General features: G+C 45.2%; 1 protein-coding gene across 1 annotated transcript in view; it reads right to left on the minus strand.

Annotated features, from left to right (window-relative positions):
- Positions 1-853: 853 nt before the first annotated feature.
- The window catches only part of LOC306766509 (kalirin-like), a gene marked incomplete at both ends in the record, with an annotated part of 71,296 nt that continues 57,600 nt past the window's right edge, over positions 854-14,549 (minus strand). Inside the window, 10 exons of the mRNA XM_079254289.1 lie at positions 854-994; positions 3,003-3,134; positions 3,213-3,311; positions 4,808-4,939; positions 5,989-6,180; positions 6,876-6,998; positions 8,940-9,062; positions 10,945-11,076; positions 11,156-11,239; positions 11,321-11,494. Coding sequence (XP_079110415.1) covers positions 854-994; positions 3,003-3,134; positions 3,213-3,311; positions 4,808-4,939; positions 5,989-6,180; positions 6,876-6,998; positions 8,940-9,062; positions 10,945-11,076; positions 11,156-11,239; positions 11,321-11,494 — 1,332 coding nt within the window. The remainder of the gene's footprint in view (positions 995-3,002; positions 3,135-3,212; positions 3,312-4,807; positions 4,940-5,988; positions 6,181-6,875; positions 6,999-8,939; positions 9,063-10,944; positions 11,077-11,155; positions 11,240-11,320; positions 11,495-14,549) is intronic.

Raw genomic sequence — 14,549 nt, forward strand, 5'->3', positions numbered from 1 at the left:
CATACAAACATTTATTCAACAAGAAACGAGGAGAAAAGAAGAAAATGTACATTTAAAGTCTTTTTTTTTTGTTGTCAGGACAACCTGGTTACCAAATATGGTCATGTGTCGTCGCTTTTCCTGCCACCTCAACGCTCGTTTCCCGTCAATCGGGATCAATCAGCAGATTCCTAACAGATGTGTGTAGAGCAAGTCAATAAACATCTGATATTTTTATATTGAATAAATAATAATAATATTGACTAATAATATTATTAAATATTAAAATTCAATAATAATAATATTGAATTTCCCTTTGGGGGTTAATAAAGATTAATAAAGAGTCTGGAATTAAACGTTTGAAAGTTTGATTGATCCGTGATTATCTGGAAGCTGAAATAAACGCAGAAATCACTCAAATAGATAATTTATGGAAATAGAATGAAAATAGTGAAAGACACGTTTAAATTACAAAGAATAAGTTGAAATGTGCTGTAGATCATAAAACTTAAAATATATTTATTATTTATGAAGTTAATAAAATGCAGTTTAAATGAAAATAAAAAAATTTAATACATTTAAAAAAATTAATATGTATATCAATAAAAGAAAAAATAAAATACAAAAAGAAAATATTTAAATCAATATATTTTAAAAACACACGAGTGTGTAATTGATGTAAAATAAGTCAAAACCATTTTTTTCTCCAGAATATCAGCTTGTTCATAAAATATTCTAAAAGGATCGATTATGAGTTTATTGATAATTATTAAACTGAAATGTTATAAAAAAGTGTTTTACGTCTGAAACCTGAAGGATCTTTTGAACGCATAAATACATCACAACTTCTCCGTAGCGCCTTCATCTGCAGGCGTCAAGGCGACGGACTCACCTGAGCTACGTCCTCAAAGTCATCGTGTCTCTTCTGCAGGGCTCGCGCTCTGTGCAGAGATTTCCCCACGCCGGTGTGCTTGCTGAGGAACGCCTCGCCGTGGTTCTCTATCCAGTCCAGGACCTGAGGAGACAGCACACAGCGAGCGGCGTCAGAGAGGCAGGAACGTTCCGGAGCAATGGGAATATCGCCGATCAGTGTGGGAATGTAGGTCAGAAAACTTCTGATTCATCGTCAGCCCCGAGCGCCGAGTCGCCAAGAAAACAGGCTTTTGTGCTGAAAACCGCCCCGAGTCGGCATGTTGGGGTCCGCTTCCCCACCTGACCAGATGGAAGCGCCGTCATGTGATGTCACTGGAGAGAGCCAATCAGAATCAGCATCTACAGATGCACACTTTACTGGTCTGTTCTATTCTATTCTATCCTATCCTACAGTCATTAGCAGACGCTTTTATCCAAAGTGACCTACATCTGAGAGTGAGAGCAACACAAGCAACAAATAAAACAGTACAGGGACGTCATAGATAGGTGCTGGTCAGACTGGTGTGAGTCCAGTTGGACACAGGTGTTGCCAGGTAGCGCTACAGGCACCACCTGATCACTAAAAGAAATTAAAACCACAATCCAGTCCTGGTTCTGATGGATATTTTCTTCCGCAGTTCAGATTCTAATAAAGGTTTAAATGGGATCTAATGGAATCTGACGTCTCCACCTTCTTTGTCTTCTTCAGGTGTTTTTTGCGTGTCATCACTTCGGAAAATAAAATAATGGGCATAAAGGTAGAGCTGAGGGGTTAGTCTCCATCTGCTAACCAGCTAGTAGAGGTAGACGGGCTACAACTAAGCTAAGACTAAGCTTATGCCGGCTAAAAACAGCAGTTGCACTGTGCTGACAGATATTGAAACCTATCAATCAATAGGACACGACCCCCTCAATTTTGCTACATTCGAAGATTAAGTTACTTCTAAACAGATGAGTTGGAAAATAATCCACTTGCTCGCAGTAGTCATGAAGGTAAACCTGACCTATTAAAGCTAAAATCAGGTTGTAAACATGTTTATTTCTGCTGTAAACGTGTTTATTTCTGCTGTAAACATCTTTATTTCTGCTGTAAACATGTTTATTTCTGCTGTAAACATGTTTATTTCTGCTGTAAACGTGTTTATTCCTGCTGTAAACGTGTTTATTCCTGCTGTAAACGTGTTTATTTCTGCTGTAAACATGTTTATTCCTGCTGTAAACATGTTTATTTCTGCTGTAAACATGTTTATTTCTCCTGTAAACATGTTTATTTCTGCTGTAAACATGTTTATTCCTGCTGTAAACATGTTTATTTCTGCTGTAAACCTGTTTATTCCTGCTGTAAACATGTTTATTCCTGCTGTAAACATGTTTATTCCTGCTGTAAACATGTTTATTTCTGCTGTAAACCTGTTTATTCCTGCTGTAAACATGTTTATTCCTGCTGTAAACATGTTTATTTCTGCTGTAAACATGTTTATTCCTGCTGTAAACATGTTTATTCCTGCTGTAAACATGTTTATTTCTGCTGTAAACGTGTTTATGTCTGCTGTAAACGTGTTTATGTCTGCTGTAAACGTGTTTATTTCTGCTGTAAACATGTTTATTTCTGCTGTAAACATGTTTATTTCTGCTGTAAACATGTTTATTTCTGCTGTAAACATGTTTATTCCTGCTGTAAACATGTTTATTTCTGCTGTAAACATGTTTATTCCTGCTGTAAACATGTTTATTTCTGCTGTGAAGTTGGTCTTTTTAACATGGGAGTCTATGGAGATTTGCTCTGTTTTGCAGCCCCTAGTGGATGAAGGGGGAACTGCAGTTTTTATGGCTTCATTTTTAACTGCTGGAGGTTGGCGCTTGTGTAAGACTTAAAACAAAACCAGACTCTTTCTGATCCCATCCTTCCAGAAACACAGCTGTGATGTTAACGCTGAACATCTGTAAAAGCTCCAGCTGTTTCACACCTCCTGCGATGGACTGGCGAGCTGTCCAGGCTCTACTCCACCTGTCGCCAAAGGACTGCTGGGATAGGCTCCAGCTTCCCTGTCACCCTTCATCGGACTGAGCGGTTAGGATAATAAATGAATGTTTTAGGACTGTTCATTCACCTGCTGGACGTCCTGCTGGAACACACACAGCTGCAGCCTCTGGTGCAGTCGCACCTTCCGATGCTGCCAGATGCTCTCCAGACGCCGCTGATGGTGAAGCACCTCGTGGACCACATCCAGGATGCAGTGAACCTGAGGAGTTTCACAAAGCTGTTGAGATGCGTCCGTGTGTTGCAAGCTGATCTAGAACAGATACGACGAGCAACTGACCGCTTTGGAGTAGTTCGCTGTCGCTGTCAGAGAGTCCGAGTTGCCGGGACTCAGAGGCCTCTGGAGGACGTCCAACAGCGCTTTGCCGTCCTGACTCACCTGGAAAGACACAAACATCACACAGAGGCCCAGAGACAATCTACATAAAAGATGATTTATTTCTTTCCATCAAGCTGCTGCAGTAGATAGAAAAACAAATGAACCATGTAGAGGCCATCAACACATCTATGGGTTGAAGTTCTGAGAAGTCGGAGCTTTCAGGAAGAATTCAGACAGGAAGCTAAGCTAACAGCTAGCAGTTTATCAGTCTGTTAAAAGTAATTTTTGTATATTTACAGTTTTTACTGTGATTTCTCAGTATTCTTGTAGTGCAGAATCTGTCCACCAGAGGGCAGAGGACAAGTATCTGTTAAAAACATAGACTGTATATAAAAGGTGGGCGGAGCCTCCGTGACGTCACCTGTAGGTTTCTGAAGAGCTGAATTGAAGCTCGGTGGGCGGTTCCTACCATCACCATCTTGGCAGGGGCATGCGTGTCGTCTCACTCGGAAAATATAAATAGGGGAAAGAGGTGGAGCTGAGAGGGGGGCTGTGAGCGTCATGGTGGATGATTGACATCGAGCGAACTCCGAGCTTTCTGTAGCCAAGAGCTAACCGAGCTAACCCGGAGATAACGGGAGCTAACCAGCTAACGGAGGTAAGCGGGCTAAAGCTAAGTCACGTTGTTAACCGGCTAAAAACCGCGGTTGTTCTACGTTCTTCTGACTTGAAGCGGGAGATCGGGTACCTGTCATTCAAAAGGACACACCCCTAAATATGCCGAAATTTGAGATTAAATTACTTTTAAACGGGCGAATTAGAAAAAAAATTCACTCCCCCCACAGTTGTCATGAAGGTAAACCTGACATATTAAACCTGAAATGTGTTTTTGAACCAGGCAGTAAACATGTTTATTTCTGCCGTAAACATGTTTATTTCTGCTGTAAACACGTTTATTCCTGCTGTAAACATGTTTATTTCTGCTGTGAAGTTGGTCTTTTTAACATGGGAGTCTATGGGGATTTGCTCTGTTTTGCAGCCCTAGTGGATGAAGGGGGAACTGCAGTTTTATGCACTTCTGCATAGGCTTCACTTTTTACCGCCGAAGGCTCTGTCCATCTTTCTTATACGGTCTATTGTTAAAAAGAGTTTAGAGCAAAGGTTTTACCATGAAACGATGTAAAAAGTCTCAGAAGGTCTATCAAATGTGACGTATGTGCATGAAAGGGTTAACTCATCAGTCATGAACAGAAACATTTTGGTTTTTAAACTCTGTTGGTCCCAAAAAGACGATAAAAACCCCATCGAACCTTCAGCGTTCTAACAGCCATAGTCTTCCTCACCCTGAGCCTCCAGAACATCATGTGTGATTACAGACTTATCATCTGGCAGATAAAAGCCAGCTAACACGCCAACAGCTTGTCTGAAGATAAAACAGCAGCAAAGAGCCAGACTGGTTCACGACTAAATATAGTGGAAAGTTTTCAGATGCTGTTTTTGAAGCCTGTCATCACAGCCAATCAGAAGGAAGCTCTGCTGTATAACAGGAAGTTTACCTCGGTGTAGGCCTGGGTCACCTGCTCATACAGGCTCTGGTGACGGTGGATGGCGATCTCCAGTTCCTGCATCTCAGATGGCAGACCCCCCTCACTGCAGACTTTACACCAGCTCTCCACCTCCGACAGGAACTGAGGAGCCGCAAGCAAACATGTTTCTTTACCAGATATGCTCAAATAGCATTCGTGTAGCATACATGTGGCATGGTGAATGATTACCACAAATAGCATTCATGTAGCATACATGTATCAAGCTGAATGATTAGGACATATAGCATTCATGTAGCATACATGTAGCATGCTGAATGATTAGCACATATAGCATTCATGTAGCATACATGTAGCACGCTGAAAGATTAGCACAAATAGAATTCATGTAGCATACATGTAGCATGCTGAATGATTAGCACAAATAGAATTCATGTAGCATACATGTAGCATGCTGAATGATTAGCACATATAGCATTCATGTAGCATACATGTAGCATGCTGAATGATTAGCACATATAGCATTCATGTAGCATACATGTAGCATGCTGAATGATTAGCACATATAGCATTCATGTAGCATACATGTAGCATGCTGAATGATTAGCACATATAGCATTCATGTAGCATACATGTAGCACGCTGAAAGATTAGCACAAATAGAATTCATGTAGCATACATGTAGCACGCTGAATGATTAGCACAAATAGAATTCATGTAGCATACATGTAGCATGCTGAATGATTAGCACATATAGCATTCACGTAGCATACATGTAGCACGCTGAATGATTAGCACAAATAGAATTCATGTAGCATACATGTAGCATGCTGAATGATTAGCACAAATAGAATTCATGTAGCATACATGTAGCACGCTGAATGATTAGCACAAATAGAATTCATGTAGCATACATGTAGCACGCTGAATGATTAGCACATATTGCATTCATGTAGCATACATGTAGCACGCTGAATGACTGGCACATATAACATTCATGTAGCATACATGCAGCATTCATGGTGCTTATGTATAGTATGCTTCATAAATAGAACATATAGCATATGAGTAGCATGTAGCATGTAGCAAGCTACATAAAATCAGATCCCGCCTCTGATTGGAGGTTTTGTCAGTAGTAAGTGGAGCAGTTGATCTTCGACCAGGATGACAAGGCCTTCGTTTCTGACCCTCACCTGTTCAGCCTTCTGGTGGAAGACGGACGACATGGCGAGAATGGTGGAGCGCTCGTCCAGCGCAGCGGCGAAGCTTTTCCAGTCCTGATCCAGCTGACCGGAGATCTCTTTGATCTGCGTGGAGGCGTAGTGGCCGGCTTCGGCCAGGCGGCTTGCCACCGACATGATCCTGTTGATGTTGACGTAAGCGTTCTGGGAGGAAGAAAAAGAAAACATAGTCAGAACATTTCTACAAGTTTACTGAGACCTGCTGCAAATAAACAGAAAAAAATCATGAATTTTAGTCAAAACAGAAAAATTTCACATAAAATTAAATCTCTTATATATTAATACACATCTGGTTCAGAAAATATCCCAGATAGCAACAGTCATTTGGCCGAATTTGGTCCGGATCTGGCCCAGAATCCACCATGTGGTGTCTGGTCCAGAACCGCAGTTCAGATCAGACCACAGACCAGAACTGAAACGGTTCTGGGCCATACGTGGCCTTCAGAGCCATGTGGTTGTGATTTAGCCCCATTTGCAAACCAGATCCGGCTTAGAGCCGGCCCGAGTTTGGGTCACACCAGGGCCCCTTCCAGTCCGCATCCATCTGGGTTTGGACTGATCAATAATCAGTGATTATTCAAGTAATCGTATCCGATTGGCCCGTATGGTGCGCCCATGAAACTGAAGCCCCGCCCCATGCCTTCCTGCGGGGCAGCAGGATCGAAGTTTCGGCTCGTCCTTCTTTCCACCTACTGCAGATGGCAGCTAACCATCTACTCAGTTTTTGTTAATAAAACATAAAATCGTTAGAAATTCTCCCAACTCAGAGCTTCGTTAGCTGCCAGGCTGCTGGGAACCTCAGGTCCACCCACAGTTGTGGCCCTGAAGGCTGGACCTACCATGGAGTTCATGGCGAAGTGGTTGTGCTGAGTCTGCAGCTCCACGGCGTGTTGGTAACTCCGTCCGATTTCGGTGTGGCTCTGCAGGAACACCTCCTTGTTATGGCTGATCCAGTCGAACATCTGCACACACACCAAACAGCTCATCCAAGTTCAGCAGAAACACAAAAGATGTCAGGCTAAAGTAACCTGATGTTACAGGTAAGCCTCTCGTTTTTACATCCACAGTACAGGCAGTGGGAATTGTGTCACTGGACTGTGAAGAAAGTAGCTTCTATAAAAATAGTTTTCTGTTTGTGTCACCAGATGACAAAACAAGACTAAAACTGGACTAAAGTGTCTGTTTCAGACTTCGTCCAGAGGAACCGTAGAGATGTAGGAAAACTGCCGCTATGACGGAGAAAACTGTGGTCAGAACAACGTAAACATCAACCTCCTTTCATGTCCATCTGCTTTCAGACACACGGGGTACAGTTATCATCTTGTGTGGTTGCTATGGTTACCATAGCAGAACAACAAATGCCTCATCATGAGTGTAAAGCGGTGCACACACCCCTGGAGGGCCTCCGCTTGATAATGTGGTTAAAACGGGGTGTTTTTCTCTCTGCTTGCTGCACAGTAAATATTTACTGCTGCTGTATGAACACCAGGTCAGCTGATGCCCATCTGTGTGTGTGTGTGAGTGTGTGTGTGAGATCAACAAACATGCAGCTTTCCCATCAGTTTGTAGTAATCAGTGATGAAGTGTTTGTCCAGACGTTGGCTAAGTTAAGCCTCCTCGTCACTCCAACGTATATATATTTCCAAACCTCATCGGGTTGTTGCTCCCAGAATAAGATAAACATGTCCGATGATGAAACGGAGACATTTACAACCTGACTGGAAAATAAGATGCAGCAACACATCTGTAAAAAGTTGGAACAGGAGCAACAAAAAGCAGGAAAACATCTGGAGGAGCTTTAAAAAAAAAAATCAGATTCACCAGCAGCAGGTCAGTAACATGACGAAACATGGTGGAGCGTGATGTAAGGTAGGTAACGCAACGTAACAATGTATCGCTACGTAACAATGTAACACAACATAACAATGTATCGCTACGTAACAATGTATCGCTACGTAACAATGTATCGCTACGTAACAATGTAACACAACATAATGTATCGCTACGTAACAATGTATCGCTACGTAACAATGTATCGCTATGTAACAATGTATCGCTATGTAACAATGTATCGCTATGTAACAATGTATCGCTACGTAACAATGTATCGCTATGTAACAATGTACGGCTACGTAACAATGTATCGCTACGTAACAATGTATCGCTATGTAACAATGTATCGCTATGTAACAATGTATCGCTATGTAACAATGTATCGCTACGTAACAATGTATCGCTATGTAACAATGTACGGCTACGTAACAATGTATCGCTACGTAACAATGTATCGCTATGTAACAATGTACGGCTACGTAACAATGTATCGCTACGTAACAATGTATCGCTATGTAACAATGTATCGCTATGTAACAATGTATCGCTATGTAACAATGTATCGCTACGTAACAATGTATCGCTATGTAACAATGTACGGCTACGTAACAATGTATCGCTACGTAACAATGTAACGCTATGTAACAATGTACGGCTACGTAACAATGTATCGCTACGTAACAATGTATCGCTACGTAACAATGTAACGCTACGTAACAATGTAACGCAACGTAACAATGTAACACAACGTAACAATGTAACGCAATTTAACACAACGTAACAATGTAAAGAAACGAAGCGCAAAGCAACGTAATGCAATGTAGTGTAACGTATCATGTCACAATTTTACACACAGCGCGCCGTAACACAGCAACGATACATGAGATAACATCACAGAGGACCATCAGATCGTTCAGTTATCAGACCTCTTCTGTGGAAATGGATCCCAGTTTGGTTTCTGGAAGCGGCACCTCCTCTCTACCTTCAATGTGAAGTTCAACTCTTCCCTCCTTTGATCCATGTTGTTTAAGACATTTTCTTGAGTGACATCACTGCCAGGTGTGACTCACCTTTTCGGCGTCCTGCTCAAAGAGGCGCAGCTGGAAACACTGGTCCAGTTTCAGCTTCCTGACGTGCCACATCTGATGGAGATGCTGCCTGGTGGAGTGGAGCTTATCCAGCAGACTGGCCACCTGTGGAAGTAAAGTCAGAACAGAAACATCTTTACTGTCACACATCTCCAGGATTTAACGCTTCACTCGTCCATTTCCTGCTTTCGAAGGTTAGATTGTTGCTGCTAGGATGACTTTATGAACAGTGAAGAGGAAAACAGGAATAAAAGGAAGCAAATGCAAAGTGGCATCTGGCCCACCAGCTCTGGGTATTTTCCCCAAGTAAACCCCGACTAGTCTGCTGTGGACTGTCCCACTTCCTGCCTTTTACAGCGCTCAGTTCATCATGTCTTTTTTTAGAGCCCAGAGATTCACATGGTCCTGCGATGGTAAGGTGACCTGTCCAGGTGTACCTGCCTCCCAGCTGCTAATCGCTGGGAAAGACTCCAGTTTATCTCTATTAACATGATTAATCATTTCCACGGTATCACATTTGATACGAGATTTAATCACTTTGTTGTGGAAACTTTGTGCAAAACCTTCCGTCAAAATACATTCGGAGTCTTCTGCCCCCTGGTGGACACACACTGCACTACAATAAATCTTACATAACACATGGTACAAATATTTGTTAAAGAGTAAAAAAGATAATCCATTTTATCTTGGGTCAGTATTTTATCAGTGCCTTACTAAAGCAAATGATGATGAATGACGACGTAAAACACACATGGAACTATGAGGCGGTGACAACGTTTACGTACGTAAATGAGCAGAAATGGAGCCTTACAGTCCCCTAGTTAAACTACTGCTCTGGGTTGGACCATTTTTCTTAAATATATAATTATTATTATTATTATTATTTTGCAAAGAGCAAGAAACATAGTTTGCTGAGGTAGCCCCGCCCACTTTTCTGCCGCTCGCAGGTGCAGGATGATTTTTAAATAACTTCCCAGAAAATGACGAGTCGACAACAAGATTTTATTTGCAGTTTAAAGTTAAAAACACCAAATTTAGATGAAAAAAGTATTTACATTCTAAAGGTAAAGAAAAAAACTGCTTTTAATAAAAGACTTTTTCTTAAACATCATTTTAATATTTAAATAGAATCTTTTTGTTGTTTCCACGTTCCTGGTTTTTCCTCCTCCTCGCCACTTTGCTCCTGGTGTTTTGGCCTAAATACGTTTTACAACCGTCTGCTGCGTCTCACACATTTCCGGTAAGAAAAAGCTTTTTCTGGACTGAGTGGTCTATCTGGGAGCCTCCCAGCACTCCCAGTCTCCTGTTTGCAAATCTTGTAATTTACTGCGAACCTGGACTAACGAGCCAACGTGCAGCGAGCATCTGAGGTCTGGCAATGGACGCTAATGAGCCGAACTCTTTTATTTATTCATGACTGTACAGCAAGCTTCTGTTCTAACGGCCAACACGCTGAATTTTCCTGTGTTCATGGTGAAAAGGTCAGGATTCCTGTTTTATCACACCCACTCTGCTCCTTTTCTCCACAAACGTCGCTTAAATTAGACGCTGTTGCCTCCTGGATTACAGCACATTTAGCTTTACTCTCAATTCAGGCTCTTTAGAGTCACATCTGATTTAACAAACAGAATAAAGACATTAATACTCAGAATAAAATCCCCAAATTAAGTTTTATTTATTTATTTATTTAAGGCTCATAATGATGTTAAATATTGATAAATTACATAGTTCCTGAATTTAAATCTTACATTAGAAGCTTGCATTTCTATGTAAGTAAAATATTTATTACAGTATTATTACATTTTTGTTATTTTTCTATTTTCCCTGAAGCGTCTGCATGTAAGTTTATTATGACAAAATGCTCGCCTGCAGAATAAAACTCATATTTTTTCGCTTTGATTATATTTTATACGGATTGAAGCAAAGTTTTCACCGTAACGTGATAAAACAGTCTCAGAGATCAGTCAGGACGATGTGGGACGGTTACCTTTGGAACGAGGCTCTGGAAGTCAGCAGAGCCTGAGATGCAGTTCCTGCCTGAAAATCCGTCACTCGACCGGATGCACTGAAGCAGCCTCTGGCCCTCCCGGTCCAGCTCCTCCACAGGAGCCTTCAGCACCTGCAGCCGAGTGAAAAATAAGCCGCGTGTTATCTGCAAGAGACCAGGACCGACGTTAGCTTTAGCTTAGCCTACTCACCTTCTTCTTCAGCTGCGTGTGCTCCTCTATCAACCGGCGAGATCCTTCCACGTCTGCAGGAAATTCCTTCTTTGACAGAAGCTCCTGCAAAACATAAAAAAAAAACCATTTGTGGGTTTCTTGAAGGGTTCCTTTCCTCCTCTGAAGACCTTCTGTCCGTCTTGCCTGCAGATCCTCCAGCCGCGACAGCAGGTGAACTGCGTTGGACATGAACTCCTCCAGAGACACCCTCAGCTCCATCCACTCCTCGTGGTTGTAGTCCAGAGAGCCTTCAAAGTCATCCGTCAACTGGGAGGGATCCACCAGTTTGGCCAGACCTTCCACTGATACCATGTTGGTCTGCAGAACCAACAGAAAACCCACAACATGAGACGAGGAGCACCTCGTCTAACATCTGGTTAACTGTCGGGTTGGAAGCTCTTACGGATCAGATGGTCACTACGGTGTCTCTGAATGGACAAACAAGCTTAAAAATGCAGCAGAAGCTTTGTTTGATCACCACTAGAGCACTGATTGGGATGAGTAACACCTTGAAAGCACCATAAAAGAAGACAGTAACCATGAAGTTACCTGAGGCATAGAAGTCAATCTTATGTCTGAAGGAATTTTGGCCACTGATGGCCACCATACATCCACAGCTGTGCTTATATTTAAATGGAGATTTAATGGATATTTAAAGGGACGTCAAGTCACCACGACACCGCTCGAGTCGTTCCGACACCGCTCGGAGACATCGAGTCGTTCCGACACCGCTCGGAGACATCGAGTCGTACCGACACCGCTCGGAGACATCGAGTCGTACCGACACCGCTCGGAGACATCGAGTCGTACCGACACCGCTCAGAGACATCGAATCGTACCGATACCGCTCAGAGACATCGAGTCGTACCGACACCGCTCGGAGACATCGAGTCGTACCGATACCGCTCGGAGACATCGAGTCGTACCGACACCGCTCGGAGACATCGAGTCGTTCCGACACCGCTAGGAGACATCGAGTCGTACCGACACCGCTCGGAGACATCGAGTCGTACCGACACCGCTCGGGGATATAGAGTCGTTCCGACACCGCTCAGAGACATCGAATCGTACCGATACCGCTCAGAGACATCGAGTCGTACCGATACCGCTCGGAGACATCGAGTCGTACCGATACCGCTCTGAGACATCAAGTCGTACCGATACCGCTCGGAGACATCGAGTCGTACCGATACCGCTCTGAGACATCAAGTCGTACCGACACCGCTCGGAGACATCGAGTCGTACCGACACCGCTCGGAGACATCGAGTCGTTCCGACACCGCTCGGGGATATAGAGTCGTACCGACACCGCTCGGGGACATCGAGTCGTTCCGACACCGCTCAGAGACATCGAGTCGTACCGATACCGCTCAGAGACATCGAGTCGTACCGATACCGCTTGGAGACATCGAGTCGTACCGATACCGCTCTGAGACATCAAGTCGTACCGATACCGCTCAGAGACATCGAGTCGTACCGACACCGCTCGGAGACATCGAGTCGTTCCGACACCGCTCGGAGACATCGAGTCGTACCGACACCGCTCGGAGACATCGAGTCGTACCGACACCGCTCGGAGACATCGAGTCGTACCGACACCGCTCGGGGATATAGTGTCGTACCGACACCGCTCGGAGACATCGAGTCGTTCCGACACCGCTCGGAGACATCGAGTCGTACCGACACCGCTCGGAGACATCGAGTCGTACCGACACCGCTCGGAGACATCGAGTCGTACCGACACCGCTCGGGGATATAGAGTCGTACCGACACCGCTCGGAGACATCGAGTCGTACCGACACCGCTCGGAGACATCGAGTCGTACCGACACCGCTCGGGGATATAGAGTCGTTCCGACACCGCTCGGGGATATAGAGTCGTTCCGACACCGCTCGGGGATATAGAGTCGTACCGACACCGCTCGGGGATATAGAGTCGTACCGACACCGCTCGGGGATATAGAGTCGTACCGACACCGCTCGGAGACATCGAGTCGTACCGACACCGCTCGGGGATATAGAGTCGTTCCGACACCGCTCGGGGATATAGAGTCGTACCGACACCGCTCGGGGATATAGAGTCGTACCGACACCGCTCGGAGACATCGAGTCGTACCGACACCGCTCGGAGACATCGAGTCGTACCGACACCGCTCGGGGATATAGAGTCGTTCCGACACCGCTCGGGGATATAGAGTCGTACCGACACCGCTCGGGGATATAGAGTCGTACCGACACCGCTCGGGGATATAGAGTCGTACCGACACCGCTCGGGGATATAGAGTCGTACCGACACCGCTCGGAGACATCGAGTCTTACCGACACCGCTCGGAGACATCGAGTCGTACCGACACCGCTCGGAGACATCGAGTCGTTCCGACACCGCTCGGGGATATAGAGTCGTACCGATACCGCTCTGAGACATCGAGTCGTTCCGACACCGCTCGGAGACATCGAGTCGTACCGACACCGCTCGGAGACATCGAGTCGTACCGACACCGCTCGGGGATATAGAGTCGTTCCGACACCGCTCGGGGATATAGAGTCGTTCCGACACCGCTCGGGGATATAGAGTCGTACCGACACCGCTCGGAGACATCGAGTCGTACCGACACCGCTCGGGGATATAGAGTCGTACCGACACCGCTCGGAGACATCGAGTCGTACCGACACCGCTCGGGGATATAGAGTCGTACCGACACCGCTCGGAGACATCGAGTCGTACCGACACCGCTCGGGGATATAGAGTCGTACCGATACCGCTCTGAGACATCGAGTCGTTCCGACACCGCTCGGGGATATAGAGTCGTACCGACACCGCTCGGAGACATCGAGTCGTACCGACACCGCTCGGGGATATAGAGTCGTACCGACACCGCTCGGAGACATCGAGTCGTACCGACACCGCTCGGGGATATAGAGTCGTACCGATACCGCTCTGAGACATCGAGTCGTACCGATACCGCTCGGAGACATCGAGTCGTACCGACACCGCTCGGGGATATAGAGTCGTACCGACACCGCTCGGAGACATCGAGTCGTACCGACACCGCTCGGGGATATAGAGTCGTACCGATACCGCTCGGAGACATCGAGTCGTACCGACACCGCTCGGAGACATCGAGTCGTTCCGACACCGCTCGGGGATATAGAGTCGTACCGATACCGCTCAGAGACATCGAGTCGTACCGACACCGCTCGGGGATATAGAGTCGTACCGACACCGCTCGGAGACATCGAGTCGTACCGACACCGCTCGGGGATATAGAGTCGTACCGACACCGCTCGGAGACATCGAGTCGTACCGACACCGCTCGGAGACATCGAGTCGTACCGACACCGCTCGGGGATATAGAGTCGTACCGACACCGCTC

This window comes from Telmatherina bonti (assembly GCF_933228915.1).
Source record: "Telmatherina bonti genome assembly, chromosome: 15".
In the NCBI taxonomy this organism is placed as follows: Eukaryota; Metazoa; Chordata; class Actinopteri; order Atheriniformes; family Telmatherinidae; genus Telmatherina; species Telmatherina bonti.